General features: G+C 49.2%; 1 protein-coding gene across 1 annotated transcript in view; it reads left to right on the top strand.

The window, feature by feature from the left end:
- CNTNAP2 (contactin associated protein 2) overlaps positions 1 to 26,592 on the top strand; it is a 1,059,914-nt gene that overhangs the window by 862,577 nt on the left and 170,745 nt on the right. Inside the window, exon 16 of the mRNA XM_054564239.1 lies at positions 12,746 to 12,916. Coding sequence (XP_054420214.1) covers positions 12,746 to 12,916 — 171 coding nt within the window. The remainder of the gene's footprint in view (positions 1 to 12,745; positions 12,917 to 26,592) is intronic.

The following is a 26,592-nucleotide window of genomic DNA, read 5'->3' on the forward strand; positions in this document are numbered from 1 at the left end:
AGCGGCCTCCTCCCAGCCAAGCCCACACCCCAGAAAATGGGTGCGGGGTTGGTGAGCGTGGTATACATCGCTGTGAGATGTCACCGGACAAGCTTCAGTTCAGGTGGGAAAGCTGGGCCCCTTTATCCGTGGCATCCTTGGCCTGTCCCAGTGTCCGCCGCCATCGCCCATTTTCAGCCAACCTCTTGACGAGTGTAAGACATCAGGAAGCTGAACCGTCCAAGCCTGTTTTAAAACAACTGGCCTCTTTCATACGAGCCTCCCCCTCGGTGCTACCGATCGTCTCTCCATGTGTCCCACGGAACCAGAAAGTCTGTAGTTCAACTCAGCTCGATGTCATTTGAAAAAGAAAATCACAAATACTTTGACAAGGCTTGATTTAGTCAAGTAGCAACTCCCTCCACGTACAGATTGAGCTTTGGAGGTCTCCCTTGGCTATTAGACTGCCTGACCCACAGCTCCCACACGGGCGGACCCAGGGCAGTATGTCTCTTCCTTCGTTCCTTGAGCGCCTACTGTGTGCCGAGCAAGGTCTAGGTGCTGGAAACACTGCAAAGGACAAGCAGGCAGAGCAAGTGTGTGCCTGGACCTTACATCTCAGTCCAGGAGGGACAGTCAAGACATAAGTAAACTTAACATCTGAATGGACATTTCGGATCTTGATACGTTCTATGAAAATGAAATGGATGACTGAGGGTGGCTTTAGGTTGGCTGTTCCCTTCCGCTGAGAAGGGGGCATTGGCTCTGAGGAGGTGACTGGCTTCTGAGCAACGAGAAGAAGCCAGTCCTGCGGAAGTCTTTGGAAAGCATTTTAGGGAGAAGAAACAGGTCCTGCAATGGAGATAAGCTTGGTGTTTTGAGGAAATGAAAGAAGGCTGGCATGGCTGGAGCCTAGTGAGCAAGGGAGAGAGCGGACCGGGAGGGTATCAGAAGCAGAGACCAAACCCTGAGGTCCCTCCATGCGGGCTCTTCCTTGAAGTGTGGGGCTGGGCTAGACGTCTGCTCTAAGCAGACCAGAGGCAACACGTGGTGGTCTTTCCACCGCCCATCCCCCCTCCCCCCACCTGCTCCCTACAGAGGACCTTCCCTGTGTCTCCTCCAGCTGAAATCTGATGCCAGGAATGTAGTAGCATTTCCAGGCTTCTTTCAGGGGTAAGGAAAGCCCCGCATAAAACCCCCTAGGGATGCTTTGCAGGGCAGCACTCTTACTGGTAAGAAGAGTGAGGGTCATGTGAGGTGGGGGGAGGCATTGCTTTATTATTTTTTAAAAAGTGACAAATTTTTTTAGGGAGAGAGCACTGGTATTGAAGCCATCAGAACTTGGTTTAAAATGAAACTGACATTAAACTCTCTGCACCTCAGTTTCCTCGCATGAAAAAATGGAGAAAATAGCAGTAGTTCAGGTGATATTGTGAGAGTTAATTGATTGAAGTAGTGCCTGTATTAAACATTGCTCGGAACATAGTTTGAAAGATATTGGCTGCTATCAATAACTATTAATAACCCCATGAAGTTAACTGTTAATAAGTACTAATAGTTCTATGAAGTGGTTAGCTAGTGGGGCACTGGCAGTTTATAATTCAAAAGTGCCTCAGTGGCATCTGAGCCTCACTTGTGAATGACACAGCCTCAGGAACCTGTCTTTCTCGGCGTGAGGGACAGTGTCCCTTCTTCCCACTGCTGCTGCAATGTGGCTTTAGCACCAGGCCCAGAGACCTGTAATTCAAATGCAAAAGCAGAGCCCACCTCTAACTCATCTGCATAATGCTGACACAGACATTCTTTTAGAAAACACAGTCCAGGAACCAAAATATTGGCGGGCAGGGATCTCACCTTTATTTGTGTCTCACAAGGACCGTCAGAGGTCATTTAAGTCCTAGCCCACAGCGCACTTAGGTTCTCCCCCCTCCGCTCCGCTCCCCTCCCAGGCAGCTCTCTCCCCAGTCACTCACACTCCACCAGCATGTTGCTCCCTCCTTCCAGCCTTCCAGGACGCTGGTCTCTGCTTCTCCTTCCTCTTTCCTTTCTTTTTCTCTGTACTCTTTCACACACACAATACACATGTGTGTATGTGTGTATTGTGTGTGTGCACATATATGTGTATCAGGAGCATATACTTTTCAACCAGAGGGAGTTACAGTATGCATTTTATTCTGAAAATTGCTTGAGCCTTAAAATATACATTTGAGATTTTGTGTAGGTGTATTTCACTGTGTGTGCCAAATTGTATTCTATTTTAATATACCATAAAAAATTGTAATTGTAGTTGTTTGCATATTTTTGCTATTAAAAACTCTTTAGCCCTGGCTGGGTGGTTCAGTGGATTGAACACTGGCCTGTGAACCTAAGGGTCGCTGGTTCAATTCCCATTTGGGGCACATGCCTGGGTTGTGGGCCAGGTCTCCAGCAGGGGGCGCATGGGAGGCAACCACACACTGACGTTTCCCCCTCTCTCTAAAAGTAAATAAATAAAATAAATAAAATTCTTTTTTAAAAAATCTTTAAACATTTACAAGACAGTCAAGCACTAAAGCGGGGGGGGGGGGGTGCGCGCGTGCACGTGTCCCCCTGGAGGTGGAGGTGGAGGAGGAGGATTAAGGAGAAAGTCAAGTGGATTGAAACCGGCACTAATGCAGCCATTCTCCAACACTAAACGTACTTGAAATTTATTTCCCTGCACCTGTAGGTAAATATCCTTCTGTTCCTAAGACAATAAATCCCTACACACTTCCCTTACAGTTTTGCGGAGGTGAAATGTGGGCTTGGTTCCGTCGGCATCCATTCGGTGCGCCTTCAGCCGTGAGCCGGAAAGCCCCAGTTTTCTCCCCAAGCCCCGGGGAGGAGGAGCGGTCGGCCCGCTCCACGTTCCAGAGCTGAGCGGTCGAGTTCCGGTGGCCGCCAGGCCGCTGGAGGAATTGCTTCCGAAACCCAGGCTGTGCCACCGCCGACTCGGGTTTAGGGTACCCTGGCCTGCAGCACCCTGCCGTGGCAGTTACAACTTCCTGTGCATCTCAGGTCACTTCTTAAAATACTGAGATTCCCAAACAGCTCAGTTCTGGACAAGCAGCCTTCCCCATGGCGCCGGTAAGTGCAAAGGGAAGGCTGAGGCCCCATTGTCTCTAGATCACGACTTGGCATGTTGTTGGGGGAAATGCGAGTGCAGTAGTGGGTAGCATTTATGCAGTGTTTCATTACCCAGGCGCGTGCCTTTGTACCACATTCTGACCGGTACACGTGGAGTGGGACCCGCCATGGGGCGCCGCCCCACGTCTTCATTCAGGGAACGTCCTTTGTGCTGTGGCCCCCGGCAGACCCTCAGGGCACCAGCGCGTGGAGAGTGGGTCTGCAGCGGTCGGTCACCACGCTCTCAGCTGTGTCTTCCTGTGAACATACTGCTCACTCTTCAGGCATTTCAGCCCCTTGTCACCCCTCAAGGGGTCTGCCCTGCCCTCAGGCAAATTCCTAGATTCCTATGAAATCAAAACTGCTCCACATCAACCTGCTGAATGGTGCTGCACTCACTGTACCATTTGTTCTAATTACATGACACAAAGGTAGAAAACTGCCACCAGTCTAACAGAACCTCAGACCACTCCGTGTCCCCTGTAATCAGCTTCAGTTCCATTCCACAGTCCCTCCCCCAGCCAGGGTCAGGGTCTGGGTACCCACCTCACACTGTCACAAGGCGACAAAGAATTGCGGTTGGAAAATGGAATCGTGGCCTCCATATGCTCTTTTTATCTTGGGGTTTTTTTCCTTTTTTTGAGATTTAATTGGTTTATTTTTAAACAGGGAGAAGGGAGGGAGAAAGAGAGGGGAGAAACTTCAATGTGTGGTCGCCTCTCAATGCTCTCTGTACTAGGGACCTGGATGCAACCCAGGCATGTGCCCTGACTGGGAATAAAACAGGTAAACCTTTGGTTCACAGGTCGGAGCTCAATACACTGAGCCACACCAGCCAGGGCTCTATTTATCTTTAAACCCTGGACATTTGTTGAGGCTTGGACACATGGTTTTTATATTAGAAGTTATGTTCACTTAACCACCGAATGAAATTTGATTTCTGGCCTTCATCCGGCTGTTCCCTTCTTCTCAAGTATTTTACGAGTTGTTAGGAAATTCCAGCAAGTTATATATCAATCTAAACCCACTATCTCAACCCTGTATACAAAGAAGTCTGTTATTTTCTATTGTTATTCATAAATGTAGGCCTAAAGAAAACATTTTACTGGTTTACAGTTCTTCAGTATTTCACAGTGCTGCGTTATGTCCTTACAACAGTCCTGTTGACAAAGGGACTGTTTCTAACTTGCAAGGAAGCAGGTTTCCAAGCCAACATCCACTTGCTCTGCTCCTCCTCTTTGCACGGCGCCTCGCTGACCCATCCCTGGAGACGCGGGGACCGTGGCGGTTTTCAGTAGGAAAATGACCGTGTCTGTGAATAGGACACGGAAATCTTTTTATTTCCTATAATGGAAAGAGCCCAAAAAGGAAACTTTGATTTGTGTAACATAATTGTATGGCTCATACCCACCCATTACTCCGCCATGGAGAGCTGCTTCCAGTTTTCCCCTCCTCTGTTCTGCTGAAATGGGTGGCGTTTTTCCACGGTGCACTCACCTAAGGGATTTGCTATAAACCCTATTTTTCTAGGGACATGGGGCTTGGGGATTTTGTGGTCTATCAGTACATCAGGGCCGTCCCATGTGGCAGCAGCCCTTCTCTGCCCAGCAGCTGAGTGTGGCCAAATGCATACAGTTCCACTGTAACTGTACTTCATGGTATCAGGGCAGACGATGCAATGGGAACTCAGGGGGCCTTGGACAGGTGGCACAGTTGGTTGGAGTGTCGCCCTGTGCACCAAAAGGTGGTGAGTTCTGTCCCCGGTCAGGACGCACACCTAGGCTGTGTTTGATCCCCAGTCAGGTGCATACTGGAGGCAGCCGATCAATGCCTCTTTCTCTCCTCCTCGCTCCCTCTTGCCCCCTTCCTCTCTGTCCAAAATCAATAAACATCCTTGGGTAAGGATTTCAAAAGAAAAAAGGAGAAATGGGAACTTAATGGTATGAGACCACGAATTACAAGTATAGGAGAGAAAAAGATAAGAGGAAACAGTACCAATGGGGAACACAGTAAAGACAGACCGCCACCCCCGGGGCCGGCCGCCCTCAGGGCCATCGCTGGCCACCTCGAGTGCAGGCCGGGAGCCCGGGGGTAACACGGAGGGCTGGCTGCGCGTCCTGCAGGCCCCGGGGCATCAGGGGTTCCCCCCGACAGCGAAGCGGCCGGCCCTGCGTTTTAGGCAGAGCTCTCTGCTGGCTTTGTCAGGCTGGATTTACAAGAAGCAACATGGGTCGTGTGGCATCCGGGCGGGAGAGGGCAGCACCTGAGCGCAGGCAGCTGGGGGAACGGAGAAGGAGGGCCGTGGGGCAGGCTGCTCTGGAGGAGTGGCAGTCAGGCCTCAGAGGCTGATTGAACGCCCAGTGATGACTCCTGCGTTGCTGACTTGAGCAGCAAAGTGGAGACGGCTCCAATGGAGAGTACACCACAGGCATACTCTTAATTTGGGGCAAAAAATAACACTTTCACTTTAAGTCATAAGGTGTAAGGAAGCTACTTGTCTAAAATGAAGGGTAAGCAGTCCATTAACAAATGCATATCTTAAATCTTCAAGTTATAGTAGAGATCTCACTATATGCATACATTTGGGGATTGTTGAATTACGATTAGTACTTGAAATCATGAAAGCAGATGAAATGGCTCAGGAAAAGTAAGAGAAGCATTTCCAAGCTGGACGACCCCCAGAGTCGCCCTCCCATGGCCATTTATGTGTCCTACACTGTTTGTTAAACATTTTCAATCTCACCCGGCCTGTAGTGGGCATAATAACTTTGTTCTGCAGCCTCCAAGTGAAGCAACATTTTATTTTTGCCCAATCACACAGATCTCCCCCCGAGCGCTTTACTTCCAGGGTGTGAGAGTCAGGCTTGCTTCTCTCTCGGGCTTCCGAGTCAGTCGCATGGAAACCTGCGGGATTTACCCAGGACAGAAATTTGGATAAAAGGCCATGAAGCCCACATGTTTCCATCACATACCTAGTTGTCCATCTCTGCACTTCTGGTTATTAATTTTTCACTTTGAACCCCAATATACTTTGAGTGACTTGTGTAAATTAGGTGTAACTGATAGCTCCAAAGAAGAAAGTTTGAGGAAATATCAGGATCAAATGCAAGGGCCCCGGAGAGCTTTACAACATAACTTAGCCCTGGCCTATCTAAGCACCCGAGTACACGCAGCTGTTGCAAGCATTCAAAATAAAATTACCTCTTAAGTATCCCTATGTGTAAATGTGCCACTGACAGACTGGACACCGCGTTTCCTCGACCAGTTGGGAACCAGCCAGCTGCGTCTCACCCCCGCATCTGGCTGTCCCCCGGGCGGCAGCAAGGCAGGACGCGTCTTCAGGGGTCCCTTCTTTTTCTCTGTGGGACTCCTCCCTTCTTGCCCAGTTATACTGTTGGCTCCTCCCATATGTTTCTAATAGCCCCTCTTTGGGCTGTAGCAACGGAAGAGGCTTTCTGTTGAGAATAAAGCTCACATAGTAACTCACAGCCCTTCTTGTTGAGTTCAGCTTGCCACGCAAAGCGACTTCTGCCTTTCCGGAAAGCACAGAATGGTTTCATTTAAGAGAGTAACCCCCGCCCCCATATAAGGACACTTCAGCAGAGGCTCAAATCTGCATGCCAGTGAAGCATCTGATTTGTTGTTGTAAATACCACCCAGCCCTAGTAAACAGCAGGAGACTTGATGCACAATGCAAAGGAGGCTCAAATTTCTGCTCCTCAGGCCACTGAACATTTCAGAGTAATTAGGCTCCCCCCCACCCCAGGCCAGTATTCACCTTGGGAAGTGTGGGCACTGGAAGCAGTAGCCGTGGGGGCTTCTCAGCACCACAGGCAGAGCCCACATGCACCCCCCACGTCAGCCAAGTGCCAGCCGCCCCTTCACCTCCCTAATTACCTGCCTCCCCTCGGACGGGGAGGGAAAGACAGCAGGGCCAACCCCACGCAGGGCCAGAACCTCTCACTCCTGGCAGCTCTGCTGTCAGCCGTCTGCCCACCTTTGTTCAGATGCAATTATTTATAGCGCTCAGGCCCCTCTCTCTGAGCTGCTCGGTCTCTCTCCCTTTCATCAGATTTTTATTTAAGGGCTACTCTATAAAACCGTACATCACGTTGCCAGGCTCAAGGATAATATCTCATTTGTGTGTCCTGAATGGAGTTTTTCTTTAGGTCAGTGAGGAGAAGAAAAGACAGGGTGCACACAGGTTTGAAAGGCGGGGAGCAGAGGAGTGACAAGAGAAGAGTACAGGACAAAAGCGCAGGCGTGGACATGGGTCTGAGATGAGCCGATAGCTGGAGAGGTCAGAATAATCAGGACGCCACTCCGTCCCGCCTGCAGCCTCCCCTTAGAAAATTCACGCACGTGGGCTCAGAGGCCTCGGGGTGCATTGGCTTGCTCTTCACCTGGTTAAGAACAGGGACCCCGTTTCCCACTCTCACTCCCCCTGGGCCAAGCCCTCGGACAGTGACTGTACGTGACACTAAAGCCATCAGCTTAAAAGTGATCTACGGCATAGGTTGAATGTCTGTTTAGGGCTCAGTGCTCCATGATGTGCGTTTCCTGCATCACCTCCTGTGGTTCTCAGCACCCTGTAAAAGAGGTCCCATTGTTATTCCATTGTACAAATGAGGAAGAGGCAATTTAGGAAAATGGAGAAATCTGGCTGAAGCCACCCAGGGGCCGGGGGTGATGGAGCCAGGCTGATTCTGGAGCCGGCACGTGGACCACCGCACCGCAGCTCCACCGAGGGCCGGGCAGGCCAGACCAGCCCCATGAGCTCCCCTCTGTCATCCCCACCACCCTCCCAGCAACACGTCCTTGTGGCCCCTGCCCTGGCCAACGTGGCCGTCACAGCGAGGGCCTCAGCCTGTCTCGTGTTCATTTGCTCCTTGTGAACAGACAGGAAGATCAGTGAGTGCAGACAGGCAGGTGGGAAGCAAACTGCAAAACCCCGGGAGGTTCGGGATTTAGAATGCATCGGGTGTCCGTATGACCAAAAATCTGTCACTTGGCTGTTGGGGGAGGATATGAAGGACAACACTAGGGAGGTTGGCTTGTAAAACTGCGCGGTCCTCATCTTGCATTCCAGAAACTCAGTAGAGGCTCTCTAAGATGCATAAATTAATACACATCTACACAAGTGTATTTTAGAAATACAGGGATATAATTTTAAAAATTAAAGGTGCAGAAGGAGTTATGACTAAATTGGGTTTGGGAAGGGAAGGGGTAAAACTAGAATTGTGTTTGGCTATGTCCCTTCTAGCACCACTTGACTTTGAAAACTATGTACAAGGCAATACTTTATTAGATATTAAAGTAAGGCTTAAAATGAATTGCTGCCCATCAGAAAATACCCATTAGAAATTTTGAAATCAGAATCACATACCAAATAATCACCAGTAAGATCCAAGTAAATGGCCGTGGAAGAATTTGGATGAAGAGCTGACGCTGCATCTTCTGCTGAGGACGCGCTGAGGGGCCGCCGTCTCTCCTGCACCAGCCACAGGCACCTCCCTGGTTCCTGTCGCCACAGGAGATGCGCCCAGGCCTGGCCAGGACAGATCCGAAAAGCTGCTCGCAACTCCTAGAGCCATCAACCCCGCCGCAGCCACACCACCCACCCCTGGACGACGGTTGCCCCGCCCTCAGCCAGGTCCCTGGCCTCTGCTACCTGCCTCTGTGTTTTTACCGTTGACTGGCCCCTCCCGGCTCAGATATGGTCGGCTCAGATTCGGGTCGGTCGGCTCTGCCTCGCAGGTTCCCTTTCGACCCCCACACTTGCCGCCTCTGCCTGTCCACGCTGGCCGCCCCTGCCTCATGCTGTCATGCGAGTCCTTGACAGGCAGGAGCCTCTTATTTGCCCCATGATGTTCTCGCCCAGCGTCAGTCATCCCTCTGCGGCCCTGACCTTGACGATCAGTACGGACGGCAGCCGTTGCAATGGCCTGAAGGGTACAAGGCCACCAGTCTTGCAGATGCGTGGCACTGTTCCGTGAACCTGTGTGGATTCTTGGAAATTAAGTCATGGATCTGGACAGTGACCGTGTGCTCCTGGAAGCCGCGTCCAGTCACTAGGAGATGCTAACACAAGATTAGCTTCTATTTACATCGATTTACTGCCTTCAGTGCTCAGCTTACTATAAAGTGGATTTTGTCCCATGAGAACATTGCACGTGGAATGGAATGGGATATGATTGAGAGAGGCAGCTATTCACTGACCGACGGATGCAATAATTTACTGAGCACTTACTTTGCTCTGGGGTCAAAGGTTACAGAGAGGAAATGGATTGCTCCCAGCTTTCAGGGAGCTTACAGTGCATGGGAAGCATTATAAACAAACAGTAATAATGCTGTAAGCTCCTGGCATCACGAGCCCAAGGAGCACTGAAAAAGGCACGCGTGTTCTCTCGTTACAACCTCAAATCCCAGAGATCGGCCCCAGACTCATGGGGACAGGCTTCGCAGCAGTTCATCAGGGTCTCTCCCCTGCTCATTGAAACCCTGAAGCCCACATCCCAATAGGCATTCTTCTTATCAGTTCTACCCATGTGCCACTCTAGAATTATGTTGGGTCTATCATAAAGTATAGCCAAAAAAGATATTTTAAAGGACGGGGTTTGTGTGGATACAGTTTCTCCCTCGGCTCCCCCTGCGGACACCTCCACTCTGACACCCCGGTCAGCTCCAGGGGAGAGCCTTCCCGTCGCTGTTCAGAAACTTAGTGAGCTCACCCAGGTATCGGGGACAGCCCACGAGGGCAGCTCCGAGGAAAGCGTGTGATGATACAGACGTGTCCTAAAGGACAGCCGGGAGCCACCATTTGCACAAGGCACAATTTTCCTGCCAATAGGTCCATTCAAGACATCAGGTTGGTTCGGAGTCACTTAGTGAGCGGTCTATTAGAGTGGGTGGGATTGGCGTCTGCGGGGAGGTTTTGCCAAACCAGAATAACCGACCGACCTGTCCTCTCACTCTCTGGGGATGTTTCTGTCTGAGGAACCAGTGCCGGACCTCAATAAACCGTGACACGTTTGCTTTTTCGTTTTCCTTTGTCTAGAATCTCTTCAGGCAACCACGCCTGTGTTAGCCCAGCACCGCCTCAGGGAAGGAGAAACGGCCAGGTCGCATGGGCACTTGACAGTGTTCCTTGCTTTCACGCCTTGGGCACGCAGCCTGCAGAGACCGGACTGCCCTGCTCCGGCTGAAGTGTGGCTGGGGCGGGTGGCCCTGGTGGCTCCCCGGCTGTTAACGGTTCTTCCTCCCCCGCGCCCCCCCCGCCGCCCCCGCACCCTGTCAGGGTAAGCAGAACCCACTGGCCCCAGGACTTGGACTGCGGAGAGGGTCGCCCCCGCTGGTTTGATTTCGGTTCTGTGTCAAGACTATCGTTGCCGGCCAGCTGGTCCAGGGGGCCTGAACCGCTCTGGCCGTGTATTAAGCCAGAGCTTGAGCCTGAAAGAGGACTCAGACCCCAGAGGACAGCAACTTCAAGAGTTAAATTAAGATTCTTTCTTTCCCGTATTATTCTAACCAATGCCAAATAATACTCTTCTTCCCAAGAGAAAAAAACAACTGTATTTTTCGCCTACTGAAAGCTATGATACTGCCATTTTAAAAAATATATAGCTGGAAACTGCGTGGAGACTTTGGGGATAACTTCAACCATAGACCCCACCAGCACTGTTTTTACCTTAATGAAGACATTTACAAAGATAGTTTGCACCGACTTACTGGTAATATATTGCTATTCACTTACCTGACTATCACTGTATTCTACAATTCTTTTCTCTTAAGAACAACAACAAACAGCATTAATTAAATAAGAGGTTATTTTAATATCTCATAATATAGCAGTATTCTAAATTTAAAATTACAGCCTAAGCATAGCAATACCAACACAAGGTTCATTTTACTTAAGAATAGTAGTTGAACTGAATATTGCATCTGTGCATAATTTGCACAAAAGAGGAAAAAAATCTAGTCTATAAAAGCTTATAGACTGAATTCAATTAATACATTGTGTTCTTGGAAGGAAAGATAGCAAAACTCAGTTTAAAAACAAACATATTTTAGCTGTTAAAAGAAGGTTTTCCCCAGGTAATTTGCTGATCTAGTAGGCTTTTTATTCAGCAGATTGGGCACTGTCCCCTCTAGCAGATAGAAAGGAGTCCTGAGAAGTTGTATGAGGTGGAGGTTTTTATAGCCCCAGGTGAGTAAGAACAAGGAGGTCATACTGGGCATTGGCTGATTGGCTAGAGCAGGGTGACCTCCCTTATATAAACCGAAGGGAAAGGCTTGGGCAGGTCAGGGGACTTGAGCTGAGTGTGCAAGCGCTAACTGGTTGCCCTAGGGCTTCCTTTTCTGGGAGGAAACTAGTTAAGCTTTGCTGTGCGGACATGGGGCTTAGGTGAGCGACTCCATCATGGGGCTGAACTGGTGACTGTAAAATAGGGTTAGCTTTAAAGACTTTAGTAAATGTTTCAAGGCACATTCATGTATTTTAGTCTTTAGCTGTGATAATAAATGTATTCAGAAATGTGTGTATTCAAAAGGATTTTCTACCCTGGCTGATGTGGCTCAGTTGGTTAGAGTGTCATCCTGTAAATGGAAAGGTGACGGGTTCGATTCCCCATCAGGGCACATGCTTGGGTTGCAGGTTCTGTTTCCTGTAGGGGCATGTTTGGGAGGCAGCTGGATCAAACCATGTTTCTCTCTCTCCCTCCCTCTCTCTCTCTATCTCTATAACCTCTTCCTATATCTCTATCCCTAAACCCTTCCTCTCCATCTAGAATCAAATGATATATCTCCTCAGGTGAGGATTAAAAAGAAAATAAAAAGGATTTTCTCCCCTGGTGATGAGGTTGAGTGTGAGAGTGAGCTCTTGGTCTTATACTCAATTCTCAGTTGTCTTTCCTAATGGATCGTGAGTCCTCCACTGTGGTGTTTGCATTTTGTCCTGTGAGCTGCTTTTCCCCAGAGACGCTGGCTACTGTCAGGCAGTGAGTGGGGAGAGGGGGCACATCCTGTCTTCTCCATGAGCTCAAGCATAGAGGCTGATTCAGAGCCCACAGGCGGGCTGAGCCCGGCACTCCCCACCCCCTACAGGGCAGCGGGTCACCCAGAGTTCCCCAGGGGGAAGAAGCCCTCCCCCAGCTGTGTTCCTCCTGCACCCACTTCTGAGCACGGCTGACGGGCACTGCTGAGCTCTGCTAAGCAAGGGCAGGACGCCTGACCCCCGTCCCCATCCTGACCCTCTACGCCCAGCCCCGGTGCTTCTGCACCCCCCTGTGCCGCTGGCACCCACGCACACATTCCACACAGTCCCACCCGCCACATGGCAGCCCGAGGGCTGCTCCCCGCCTTCTCCTCTGGGGGCATCTGCTGCCCTCGGCCCCTCCAGGATGCTCTGGGAAGGAGCCCCAGCTCTCGATCTCTAATAAAATATTTTATAGGCACACATACCACTTTGGCGGGGCTTCAGGATGTCGTCGTTCAGCAGGATGAAAGAAAACCAGCACATTGCCTGTGGAAATTTAAATATTAAAACCCAGGCAGTGGCTATCTTTCAGTGACTGCCGTGAGCAAGGTGTCAACGACCCCGTGTGTTTCTCTCTGCTTCCCACAGGGAACTACTGGAACGCGGCCTCATTCCCCAACCCGTCTTCCTACCTGCACTTCTCGACCTTCCAAGGGGAAACCAGTGCCGACATTTCTTTCTACTTCAAAACGCTGATCCCGCGGGGGGTGTTCCTGGAAAACCTGGGGAACACGGATTTCATCAAACTCGAGCTGAAATGTGAGTACAAGCACTTGGTTGACTCGGGAGCAGCCCTACGGGCTGGCCCCGGCCCCCGGGGGCGGCTTCACTGGAGTCCGACATCAGTGGATCCCCTGCTCAGGGGTGGTGCTAAAAGGCAAATGCTTGGCGCCAAGGAGGGCCCAGGTCCCTGACCTTGGATAGTTCACAGGGCGCAAGCACACAGGGAGATTCCCAATCAGGGATCTTCAGGAAGAGACAGAAAATAAGTTGCCCTAAGAATATGGAAGAATGGATATCTGAATTGAAATGATAGAGAATGAAAAAGAAGGAAGGGAAGGAGGAAGGAAGGAAAAGAGGGAGGGAGGGAGGGAGGAGAGATGAATCGCCTTAACAAAACTGGGGAAGAATGGATATTTAAAACTTCTTTTTGTGTTTATTTTCCAAGGAGACAGGGTTAAGAGTAGATAGAGAATCGTGTAAAGCGATCAGGAAAAGGCATAGGAGAGTGGGGGCAGGGGATAACACAAAGGCAGCGGGCATGACGATACTTAACGTCTGTATGAGTTAATGAAGCAGCGAGGACGGTGTTGAGTAATGTGATGAAAGTTGGCCTCCGCTGCTCTCAGGAGAGACCCCACACCCGCGCACCTTCTGAAGGCTTTGGCACAGAGTTTGGTGGGCCAGGGACACAGAACCAACCGTCAGGGCCAGAGCAGGTGCTCCCCAGCTCAGCTCGGCGAGCCTTGGGTCCCAAGGCCCCTCACAAGATCACACGGTTAGGGGCCGCCACCATGGGAGGCAGGGTCCTCTGGACCTGAGGAGCGCAGCCCTCACCACGCGGGGCCTCTCCTCACTGGGGCCTAAGTTCAGCTCTAGGGGCTGACGGTCCACAGACTTCCAAGTTTGCTGAATATTTATAAACGCAGACTCTGCTGGCTGCTTAGAAAAAAGACAGAATCGGCAAGATGACAGATGCACCCAGGAGGGGAAACCAGTCAGTGCCCCATGTTTTTCCACTGTCTCGGGGCCTGCTCCCCACTGTAAGGGGTCAGAAAGTCTCCTTCCTGCCCCTGCTTGTGCCTGCAGGCTTACACCACTCGGTCTGGTCCGGTGACCCCAAACCCCTCTCCCGGAAATAACTGGGGCAAAACTCTCCTCTTTCTGTAGTTTAAATTATGCATTATGGCCTTCAAAAGGAGGAATCTCAGAAAAGTGCCTCTCTCCTGAGGTCCTATGGCACTCTTTCGGTGGGACGGGGACCGGGGTGCGGCAGACAGTGTGCAGACTTTGGAGTGAGCATTTGCAGGGCGAACCCTAATCGTTGGGTAAACTGCTTCATCTCTCTGACCCCAACTTCCTCATCTGTGAAATGGGGACGGTCATGTCTGGGGTTGTTAGGATGAGAGACTGTAGACGTTCATGAGTTATTTATTTCAGTGAAGCCATGGCACTTCATCATCTTTCCAAAGATGCTCCTTACAGGTCTAATCTGACTCAGATCTGATTGAAAGGGAGGCTGAGAATATTCTAGCCCTAGAATTAAGAAGTAAATAGCCTTGGCCAGGTGGCTCAGCTGGTTGGAATGCTGTCCCCTCCACCAGAAGGCTGCAGGTTTGATTCCCAGTCAGAGCACATAACCTCGGTTACAGGTTCAAGCCCTGGTCGGAACATGTGCAAAAGGCAACCGGTTGATGTTTCTCTCACACATCAATGTCTCTCTCTCTCTCCACTCCCCTTCCGTGCTCTCTAAAATCAATAAACATACAAATAAATGAAAATCCCTTCTTGTCATAAATTATGGATTGGAATTATTTTAAAGGGGGTTTTAGTTCCCAAAGCTGGAAGCAATTGAATCAAACCATCTTCTGACTTACACATTAGTTGGATCGTATTCCAGAAATATCTCATGGCAAAAAAGAAAACTGACAATTCCATATTTGAGTTATTTTCTAAGTTTCTACAAAATTACTTGGACCCACCTGTCCTTGTTTTATATCCCCATGTTTTGGGAACCCACGTCTGGGTCAGAAAGAAGGCACACAGTGTACAGAAGGAGCAGCGCTTCTACTTGGGTGTGTCACTTGCCACAGAGTCGGCTCCGACCCCGGACAACTCCCGAGTAACTGACGCCTGCAACACCCCGCCGTCCTCAGCAGCCCTGCTCAGCCCCCGCCGGCTCGGCCTGTGGCCTCTTTTCTGGAGTCAGTCCCCCTCCTACCTGGTCTCCCCTTTTCCTACCGCCTTCTCTTCTTCCCGGGGTTCTTGTCTTTTCCAAAGAACCCCTCCTCCTCACGGTGTGTCAGAAACAGGACAGCCTCAGTTTTTTTGTTTTTGCCCCCACAATGTTTCAGGCTTAACTGGCTCTGGACCGCTCGTTCATCTTTCTGCTGGTCCAGGGTGTCTTTACAGGCGCTCTTCCAATCCCACATTTCAGATGAATTGATTTTCAATTGATTAATAATATTTGTTAGTATTTCTGAGATGGCAGAAGAATGTTGCTTAAAAGTTTTTCCTGACAACCATGGATAGGTACACCTGCTTGTTTTTTCAGAGCAGCTTGACATCTCTTGATCCCTTTTCTGACCAAGGTAATTAATGATCGTGACCACAGTGTCATCATCTGGCCACCACTTACTGAGCACCTCCTGTGTCGGAGGCAGTGGGGCCAATTCTGGAGATTCTAAGGTGAAGACCAGAGACCCCAACACCCTCACCCAGCAAGGAGACAATCGCATCACTAGCAGCTTTGAGAGTCTTGTAAGTACCCAACGCATCAGGCAGGTGTGACGGCATCACACAACGATGAGGCAAGGGATATGGAACAGTGCGTACCCCTGTACCCCCGGGGCCAGAGCAGTGGCACACACACACACCCACCCCACCCCCCACGCCGTGGCTGCCGAGTCCTCATTTGCTGCATGGAGGGAGTGCATGCGCAGGATACTAGTCTACACCAGGGAAGGTCGAGCGGCAGAGGCCGATCACCGTGACTGCAGGCCTGCGGATCAAAACACTGACAAAGAACAGAGTGAAAGGTGGAAAGAGAGGTCGTGGCTGAGCACGCCAGGGCTTCCCGAGAAAGCAGACCTAAGGAGCATCCTCTGGCCGTGCAGGCAGGGCCTTGGCTGTCTGAAAGGGCTCTGGAGACAGGCACTGGTTGTCTGACCATCCATGTCACCGCGAGGGCCCTGATGGTGATGGCAAGGGACGGAGTGGACAGGGAGCCTGTGAGTGGAATGTCACTGTCCTTGGGTCCCCCAATGACAGTCATAGAATGGGGGGACAGAGTGTCACAGGAGGCGTGTGGCTGAATGAGGCTCTGGGGCCACAGAAGCGAAGGGCTGACAGGGGACGTCCACCGCCCTCTGGCCCGAGGTGTGGACAGGCCCGAGGGGGGTCACAGGGCCGGAGGCCCATGAACGACAACCCAAGGAAGGGGGTGTTCGATAGTAGCGACCGTGGCATTTTTATTTTTAAATTAAATAATTTAAAACAGTGGGAAATTTTTGAAGGGGATGATCACCAACTAGGAAACATTGAGGAAAAGCATCTAGAAACTGTTGTGATATGTTAGCACGAGCTTCTGTGTTGACCGAGTTTGCACTTTTTCCAACATCGGGATGACTCAGAAAATATTTGCATTTAGCAGGCATCTCTCCTCAAAAATGTGGAGGCAGCAGCCCGATGTCCTCCTAATCTTAAGACGGTATTAAGGAACAGCTTTCATTTCCCAAGACGCCGCCTTCTGTAATACGCATGCTGGAGGAAGACACAGGAGAAAATGTCCTGCAATATATAGAACTGATGAATCAGAAGAAATAAACTAACAGCAGTTTATCTCCCACTATTTCAGAACTGGAACAGCTTTTTATATTAAAAGAACCTCACTTGTAGAGACATGAGGAGTGTCTAATTTTACTCCACTGGCCTGTTGTGACTTTGGGTTGTTACTTGGGATGTTTTATCTTTTTTATGTATACTGAGCTTTTATTAATACAAATCAGTATTAGCACCCAGATTTTTCCTTTTCACTTATCCAAGCCAACTTATTTTATCAACACAGACTTAGGAAGAATTTTAATGTTTCTACTACTTTGCAAGTCTCACTATGAGTTCAATTTGTATTAAAGCTTTGGGGTCTGAAGAATGATTCTGACTTGGTTATTACAATGCACATGGAAAAAAAATTACACCTTCAAGAAAAAAATTTAAAACCATAATAGCAACACTGTTGTGATTTTTTTTTAATACATTTCTCCAGCTTTTGATTTACACTTTTCAAATTCAGTTATGGACAAAAAAGTTTAGAGATACCAATTAAAGATGAAATGTGTGCTCTATTATAGGGATTGAATATATTAGCTGTGTACCTTTTATTAAATATTAAAAGGTATACAAATAATTGGTAAATAATAAAGTTGCACTGAATTTACCCAGACTTCTTTGTCAGTCTTACTGAAGGGACAGCTATTTGAGTATGTGACATAGGTACGTACCTACAGCTATAAGGAGGCGGTCCTCTGATATGAAAAATTGCCTCGGTTACCTTAGATGCTACTGACCCACCCATATTTGCTGATTTGGAAATTTCTAGAAGCAGTTGGGAACTCCCCTTATGCTGGCCACACAAGTCGGCTGAGAGCTGTGGTTCTGATATCCTTCCTCCACGCCCCAGGGGCATCTTTAAAAGACCATCCCTCCCCCACATTTTTTTTTGGATTTTGTGTGAAATCCTGCCCACACAAAAAAAAATGTTTTAATCATCACCCAAGGCTATGTTTATATTGATTTTGAGAGAGAGAGAGAGAGAGAGAGACCGATGTGAGGGAGAAATGTTGATTGGTTGCCTCCTATACGCTCCCTGACTGGGTATCAAACCCACAGACTAGGCATGTGCCCTGACCGGGGAAGGACCCCACCTTTTGGTGTGTGGGACAATGGTCCAACCAACGGAGCAACCCGGCCAGGGCACAAAAGATTTTTTTTTTACTGCTCCTTGATGTATGAAACATACACAAGACAGAAGTCTTTCATTTTCCTAAAAACAATAAAATTTCTGCAAGGCAATTAATTCAGTGCATTGCCTGGAAAATGACAGGCATCCTCATTAAAGAATATCTTCACACAGCATTTGAAGACAGTGTATGTTGTATGTCATTACTGTGGAGAAATGCTAAACATTTGAAGTTATTTTTTGTTTTCAAATTGTCTCTGATCGTAATGTTTTATGCATTATTTATTGTGTGTAGTAGGCCACAGAACCTTTCTCTTCAAAAAGATAGCATGTTAAAGGGACAAAAAGACCAGCCACTAGAATCGGCCTGCTGGTGGCCAGCTGGAAGACAGCAGGTGTTCTGAGGGGAGAGGAGCTTAAAGGGGCTGGAATTCATAATTCTGATCTGCGGCAGCCGTGGGAGGTGTGATGTTATTACTCAGTAATAAACACATGGATTAGTGGGAGCCATAGCAGTACAGACGCGGAGTTATAATAAGGTTAGAGACCCTACACCTGTCATTCTAGAAGTTGACACGGTGTCTCTGCAGGCTCCATGTTTTTATGAAAACAAGTACTTGAATAAGGGAGAATCGGTGTCGTCGTTAGTCCATGGATGTTCCTAATGCCGGAGAATTGATTCAACTAAGGATGACACTTGGGACCAATTAATTCAAACCTGGTTTTGAAAAAAGAAGAAGAGATACAATAAATCAGAGAGCGAAGCTTCATTTAAATACAGTGAATGAGTGACTGGGGAAGATGATTTGCAATAGCTCAAAACCAGAACTAAATCAAAGGACCGAAGGCAGCCACAGTGCACCAGTGCGGGGTTTCTACAAGATACCAGACAAGTACCCACGTTAAAACTATGTGACAAAACATTGGCCAACTGGATGTCAATTGGAAATCTTAAAAAACAAAACAAACAAACAAAAAAAAAACCCAGTTTTTAAAAAGCTAATTTAGAGAGTTATCTTTTTAAACATACAATTTCCTCAAGTTACAAGATAATTTTTAATAGCCATGAAGATAGGAACTTCAAGGAGACAAGGAGAAACAAAATCTAACATAGGACTTGGGCCATAGCTGAAATATAGTCATCTTAAATACGTTAGGAAAATAAGACTTGTTTCTATCTCTGTAATATTCATGGCTTTTTAAAAATTTTCTTGTTTAGGTACTGCTCTATTTACCAAGATACTATGTTATAGGAGGTTATTCAGGTCCTGGAATGCATTTGTCTACAGACATAACATTGTAAAGGGAACTCATATTCCACAGGTAGCCACAGGAGCTTAGTTGTTGGCTTGCTTTTTAATTTTTTTTATTTTTGTTGATTTTTAGAGAGAGAAAGAGAAACAGATTTGTTTCCACTTATTTACGCATTCATTGGTTGTCTCTTGTATGCACCCTGACAGGGATCAAACCTGCCACCATGCCATATGAGGGGGACTCTTCTGTCACCGGAGCTACCTGGCCAGGGCCCTTTTGCTTGCTTTTTAAGTGTGGCCACAAAGTAGAGCTGCCATGTGTCACCTTGCGGTCTAGTTTCTAAGCTCCAGGGTCCATTCAGTGCAGGATAGAAATGCCGAGGACCAAAGGGCCCCTCCCAGGTTTCTGAATGTGGAGTGTGGCCCTGACGGAGGGGAGTTGTGGCAGGGGGTGGTCGGAGCGCGGCTGCCCACTCCTTCCTTTGGGCCGTGGGTCAGGAAAGGGGGCTCGGGCACCCACAGGGGCACGCATCAACCTAAAGGCTCCCAGACGCCCCCAGCCACTTCTCTTGGCGCTAAAACTTTACGGTTCCGTGAGCTACAGAATTCCACTAACTCATTCGAATATAGTATCACAACTTATTTTTTGTTTGTTTATTTACTATTACAGTCAATGTTCTGAAACAGGGCTGGGTATTGGAACCAGAACAAGGCCATTACAACACAATGCATCCCTTCAAAATTCCAGTGGTCTGATGGAGAGGAGGATCCTTTGGTTAATTTTTTAAGCATAAAAATAAAAATGTGATAAAGTTGTGAGAGATTTTGGAGTAAGAAATGTTCTTATTTAGGATCAAGTTAAGCTGCGTGACTATGGCTCTGGTGTAGGAAATCCTTCCACGCAGTGATTGGAGAGCAAGACTCCTTTTGTGTTGCGGGTCCGCCTTCTCAAGCCCCAGAGCTCCTGAGTCCGGTTGGCAGACAGAGGAAGGGAGGGTTCTCCTTCCAGTGGTGGTAACTGCTCACATGGCTCCCCCCAGGTGCCTGGGGACCAAGACATGCAGCCCCTGGTACGTGGCCATTTTCATGAGTAACTGTGCAACGGAGAAAAGAAATGTCTCGTGAGAAGTTAGCAGTCTTTGCCACAGGTACCATGGCAACTAAAAGGAGTACGCTTTCACCTCGCCTGAAGACCTTGAGGTAGGCTTCCCGAAAATGCAGCAGATGAGTTGCCTTGAAGGCAGAGAAATGCGAGGAAGGCTTTTTCCAGAGAGTGAACAGCATAGGCCAAAGCACGGGGAGGGGACGGGTCATGGAGCACTTGAGGAATTGAAAGAGTATAGCTGAAGGTCAGGACCAGTTAAAGGACGCTTTTCGTGAAAGCAACGATCCGCCCACCTTCTGTGTTAGGAGTTTAACAGAAGGAAGCTCACTGGACTTCAGGCCTCTTAGGAAATTACTCATTTTACTTGCCTTTGCGCACAGCGTTCAAATGATCTAATTTGGTTTTCTGCATTTTTGAATGTGATTCCTCTGAGGAGAGCTGACGGGCATGCGGCCACCTTCTCCTGAGAGCGGGGACGCTTAGTGTTCTCCGGGCCTCTCTCGGTGCGCCGGGCCCTGAGGAAGGGACACAGCGTCTGTCGGTCAAGTGCAATCACAGCACTGCGTCCCGCTCCCCTCGCCTCCCGGGCCGGGAGACGTGCGTTTCAACCTCAGACCTGTGAGGGTTTTACTGTGAAAAGTAGCGTGCCCTTATTTTTAGCCATTTCTTAATAGGAAAAGGTTCACATTCTCTTCAAAATGATTCTGTGGTGAAGTTTGACCGCTCTCTTTTTTAACCTTCTCAGGTATCCTAAAAACAGGAAGGAAGGGAGGAAAGTTTCAATCTAGTTTCACTTTTTCTTTCTTTAAATGAAATCGCTTTTTTTTTTGCATTTTGATTAGCCCCTCTGATTAAACACTTGTTAAAATTACAGAACACAGTTGCTTAAAATGTTGCCAACCTTTGCAAAATAAGTGAAAATTATCAGATGGTAACTTTTCCTAAAATTATACAAATACTGTTTATTTTGAATGATTTAAAAGTCCAGAGAAGCAAAAAGAATAAACAAAAAAATTGGCTATAATTTCATATTCTAGTATGTTTAATACTACTCTTTTGGTATGTACTTTGACCAGCATTTTTCTATGCACTTATATATAATTTTTTACCAGTATGAAACCATATGGTATGTACTGTTCCTACCCTATTTGTTTCATGCAACAGTATTTTAGAAACACATTTTCATGCTGATTTTTTAAAAAACTACACAACAATGATTTTCTTTTCAACTGAGGACAGAGAATAGTATATCAGAATCTCCAAGAGAGCATTGTAGTTTGGGAAACCATAATTTTATATTTATAAAACACAACAAAAAAAAGCTATTCTTTATTGTACAACCTACAGAACATAATGTACCAAAAAAAATTATTAACTGGGAGGATAGTTATCTGAGATCTTCAGGGGGTTGTTCCGTTCCCCATCAACCTGCCACATTTGGGCACCAGCATCTGGGGATGATAGTTAGATTATTAGGTCAACAAATGCAAACATGGGTTCGAAAAGATTGGGAAACACCCAGTCTCCGTGGCCAAGAGTTCCATTTGACCAGCAGTCCCTCGTTATCGGGCATAACTGTTAAGGGATTGGTTTTCCTTCTGCTCCGCTGGCTTCCTGTCCCTCACTTGCAGACCGTCACACCCCCCGGCAGCAAACGACAGGCTTTCAGAGCGCTGCGGCTGTTGAAGGCTTGCCCACAGACCATGACTTCCAGCAGCCGGGCAGCCTCCAGCAGTGAGATGGAGGACCTCAGCCAGGAAGGCCGCACACACACGAGGCGCCCAGCTGGGCAGGCTCCTGAAAGGTGAGAGCCAGGTCATCCGGCTCATTCACCTTGCAGAGGGCGTGGCAAGCCAGCCTGAGGGGAGGTCAGCAGGGATCTCTACCCTGCGCTCAAAGCGGGTAGCCTAGGGAGAAGCCATGTCCCCTAGGTCAGCAGTCATGGAGAAAGCAAGCATGGTTGTTTGAACTTTGTACAGACTGGCCCTAAAAAAAAAATTTTCTAAGGTGCTTCATGTATGTAATCTCTAGGGAGGCAAAATATTTATTTATGCAGTATAATCAGGAAAGATGTATTTTCAGTGCTTATCATCAGAATTAAGAGAGAAGGAAGAGCACTTTATAATGAGTCATTATTTTTCTGTAGCATTATCCATCTCCATAAGGGGCATTGTGATCTCCTGTCTTTTGTCAGAGGCGGGGATATTTGGTGGCAGGACCTATCTGCTCTTCAGCACTGTTTGCTGAGCATTTCCCCGGGGACACTTCGACCCTGGGGCTCCGAGATCCCATATTTTTCAGATTCAACCTAAGGTGCATCATCTCTAACATTCTTACCAAACAGAAGATAATGAACAAAGTTAACCAATTGTAGCTGCAGAAAAAACTAGTAAGATCATTTAGATGAGTTATGCGTCTCTTGCAAAGATCCCAAGGCAAAGGGAGCTTGCACGGAAGCCTCTCTCACTGCAGGGAAGCGTGTCCCGGCAGCAGGAGGGGCGCCTGCCCTCTCTCTCCCGTCTGCTCCTGGCTCACCACCTCTGTGGGCAGCGGTGCACTTCTCCACTCTTGGCCCAGGATCGCAAGTGCGCTGCCGATGAAGTGCCTCTGGGGTTATAACAGAAACCTGAGTAAGTCCCTCATTCTCTCCTGTGCCCATAACCTGTAGAATGTGGAATCTTCATTAGGCACTTGTTGTTTTATCAGAAAGGTCTTGTCTGAAGTCACACCAAAGCAGCTGTGGAAGGATGTACTGGTTAGGAAACCGTTCGCTCCCTCACAGAGAGAGGGGCGGTGCCGCGGCCGGGCCCCCAGGCCGGGCTGGAGCTCGGCCGTGCCGCCAGGGCGCCCACGTCTCCTTGTCCGTTTTCCTTCTGATAGTCGCTGTCGGCTCTCGCCGGCAGGCATGCGCCTCGCGAAGCCTTGTGCTCTCCTCCCAAGGCCTTGTCTCTGGCTTTCCCCGTGATCCGTGTCCCCTCAGCACAGCCAGCCAGTGCTTAGCCATGTCCAAGTTATAGTTAATTAATTTACTGGCATGGCGTCTCCTCGTAAGCTTCCCATGGTTCATGTTAACACCTGTCACAGGCTTTTTCCCATGTCAAGCTGTTTCAGCATCCGCTTTTACTCTCTCTTTTCGACCCTGAGTCCCAAGTCCATTCTCCTTGACTCCCCAAAGCCGCGCTGTCTCTGACATCCCCTGGGGTCAGCCCCGCCGTGGCCCCGGCCCCTCCGAAGCCCATGTCTTCCCACGGGCACTTCTCACCTTGCTGCACAGTCTGGCCCTGGTCACAAGGAAAGCAGCTTTGACGCCCACCACACCTGCGATCCGCCCTGCTCCCCGTCTCGGCAGAAACACCCAGCGTCCCGTCCCACGCTGCCTCTGAAGCGGCGGCTGCGGTTCTCGTCATCGCAGGCGCTCTGTCCTCACCGTCCCTGTCTGGGGCTCTCATCTCTTCTTTGAAACAGGGCGTGCGCAGCCCGGCGCACCCGTCTCCTCAGATCCCAAACACGGGGGCACTTTAAATCCTGACTTCACGCCTCTCCCCGAGGAGAGGAACCGTTTCAAGCCACACATCATTTTGGAGAGATTTTTTTTTGTCTTTTTTCTTTTTAAATCATACAGGTCCACTAATACTCAAGGAGCTATTCTCAGAAGTCGGTGACAAGCACAGTGAGAACTGATATTAGAACGGCTGTGTTGTATGACCACTGGGAAGCCCCTCCACTTCCGCTTCCCTATGGATGCCTTTGTTGGTGAAGTTACTTTTTTTTAACCATAATAAAAAGCTTAACAGCCAAAATACAACCAGAGAACTATTTCTCATACTCAAGAGGTTATCAAGATACCAGCGGTTTTAAAATGAGCTCATAACATTGATTCTGAATCTCCAGGCATTTCCCTGAAGAATTGCCAAAAGACTTCAAATAAATTTTCCTTGCCAGTGTTCATTTTCAGATGTGTTTAACACTGAAATTTTAGGTGTGAATACATATATTTGGATCTAAAAAACTTCTGTGTTCACAAACTAACCCTGTACTAAAGGAAAGCCAGGTTATTGTTTATTTCCTGCAGGATCTGAAAGGCAGTGCATTGTGGGTAGAAAAGGGAACTCTGCTGAGTTATAACTGGATGTTAGTGTCTCATAGACTCAGTTTCCTTGCCCAGGTGGTGAAGCCCGGCTTGAAAGTTGGACTTCTAGAAGTCTCCAAGTCTTACCATTGCTGCCTTGAATCACGTCCTCCTCAGCGGAAGCGACATTCTGTTCTTGCAGAGAATTACACCAACGGCAAACGTAGACGGCAGCCCTCACAAGACTGCACACATTCTGACACTTCTTGCAAGTCCGGGCCCGCCACAGCACCCTGCATTTCGGTAGCCCTCTGGAAGGCCACACAGCACTCGCCGGAGGCAGTGGCCCTTCCTCCTGGTTACGGTTAAGGCCAGGAAAGTGCCCTGGTGAGATGCAGACTAGAGAGGGCGCACGGAGGGCAGAGGCCAGGCACCCGACACCGACCTCCCCGGGAGTCACCGAAGCAACCATGCCAGTGCGCGTGGGGGCTGCTGAGGCAGGCGGCCCCCATGGCCTCGGTGCCCCGAGTCTCCCCCGCCCCTTACAGAGATGTGGTGGGCTGTCTGCCTGGCTGCCCTGCGTGCCCAGTCCCCCCGGAGCTTGAACGTGTGCCCCACACCTTCGCCCTGCGTCACGTTGTTGGTCTGTCTGGGGTGGTCCCCCACCCCCGCCTCAACCACACAGAGACTCAGACGTGACCAGGGCGCTCAAGCAAGCGGAGACACTGTCAGACCTAGTATTTCAGGGATTCAGCTCTTACCTTCTCAAAGCCACAGGCAGTGTCCAGGCCTCTTTGGAAGAGGTGAGGCTCTTTACCACACAGTGTGAAAGTCTTTCTCTCGATGACAAGGAAGTAAAAGACTCCCGGACCTTCTTGTTGGAATGGAACTTGTCCACCCTGGTGTTTCTTAGGTTGGGTTCCAGGGCTGGGCTCCCACCCCGGCTCTCGGAATCGGCCTCTGTGAGAGGAGCCTTGAAATGTTGCATGCGAAACATGTTCCTTTAGCACGTTCTCATGTAGGCCAGAATTTGGGAAATTGTGGTCCAAGGTTATTGTTTCCAAGATTTGAATAATTAAGATAATTGTTTCTGAGAGTAGAGTGATGAAAATGGCATGGAAGGTAGAAATGAGAGAAAATCCTGCTTCTGGCTCCATGGCCGAGTTCACCTGGGACAAGCTTTTGTTTTCCCAATGCCAGATATATGGGAACAACACTTGGTCCGCTTTGTTTTCAGCAGGTGTAACCGATGTCCCAAGGGCCTAGATTCCGAAAAGACACAGGGCGGCGCAAGAGGAGGTTCACGGTCATGACTGAGCCAAACACTGAGCTGATTCCTGTATTACTTAGCAATCATTGTATCATTTTCCATGTGAACAACTGTCACCCTACTTTTGCCCCACCCCATACGGTGTTACATTGTGCTCCCTGGCAAGGTGTCTGTGCGATACGAGATAGCGTTCCTGGTATATGCTAGTGTGCTAACCGAGGGCTTGCCTTAAGGAGATGTGCGGGTTTCTTCTTCAGAGAATCTCACAATTGTTTGGCCTCCTTGGCCAGAGTGTTGCTCTTCCTCCTTTTATTCAGTCATTCGCTCATTTACTCACACACGGCCGAGCACCCACCTTTCAGCCGGCGTCCTCCCAGGCGCCGAGGATGCCGCCCGCAGGAACAAAGCAGGAGCGCTCTGGTGGTGCTGAAGCCAGGGGCGCGTGTGCCCGCGTGTGCCCACGTTGTGCCCGACGGCGACCCAGAAAATCGGACTGGGGGAGCGAAGGCAGCCATGGGCAGGGTTCCTGTTTAACATAGTGCCTAGGGAAGGACTCTGAAGCGAGGGCTTGGGAACTGGGAGGTGAAGGAGAAGCCACAGCGAACCTTGGAGAAGGGAACGGGACGTGCTAGGGCCCTGCCGAGGCAGGAACAACCTCACCATGCAGTGACCGAGGAAGATGGGTGCAGTTGACAGGGTTAAAGAGGAACTGGGCGAAGCAGATGCAGGTGTAGGGCGCAGGCAGTGCCAACAGGGACTTCAGCAACAAAGGGGAGCAAAGACATGAGGTGTTAGGTCAAAAGAAGGGTTCCACGGCGGCAGTGGCTGTCAGGACTAGAGACGTAGATGCCGAGGGGAGAAGGGGAGACAGCCGGGGGTGCCATTGAACAGACAGCTCAGGGGACACCCAGAGCCCAGGTGGGGCGCCTGGCTTAGAGGGGAGCAAGGGCATTCTCCACACTTGCTCCTGCTTCCCTTCATTCCTCCGGTGCCCCCAGTGACCTCGTTTCCAGCCCTCCCGCCTCATCTTAGAACCCTCCCCTGTTGCATAAATTGTTCTG

Source organism: Pteronotus mesoamericanus, unplaced genomic scaffold (genome assembly GCF_021234165.1).
Source record: "Pteronotus mesoamericanus isolate MK-2021 breed Mesoamerican mustached bat unplaced genomic scaffold, CSHL_Meso_final scaffold_85, whole genome shotgun sequence".
Classification (NCBI taxonomy): Eukaryota; Metazoa; Chordata; class Mammalia; order Chiroptera; family Mormoopidae; genus Pteronotus; species Pteronotus mesoamericanus.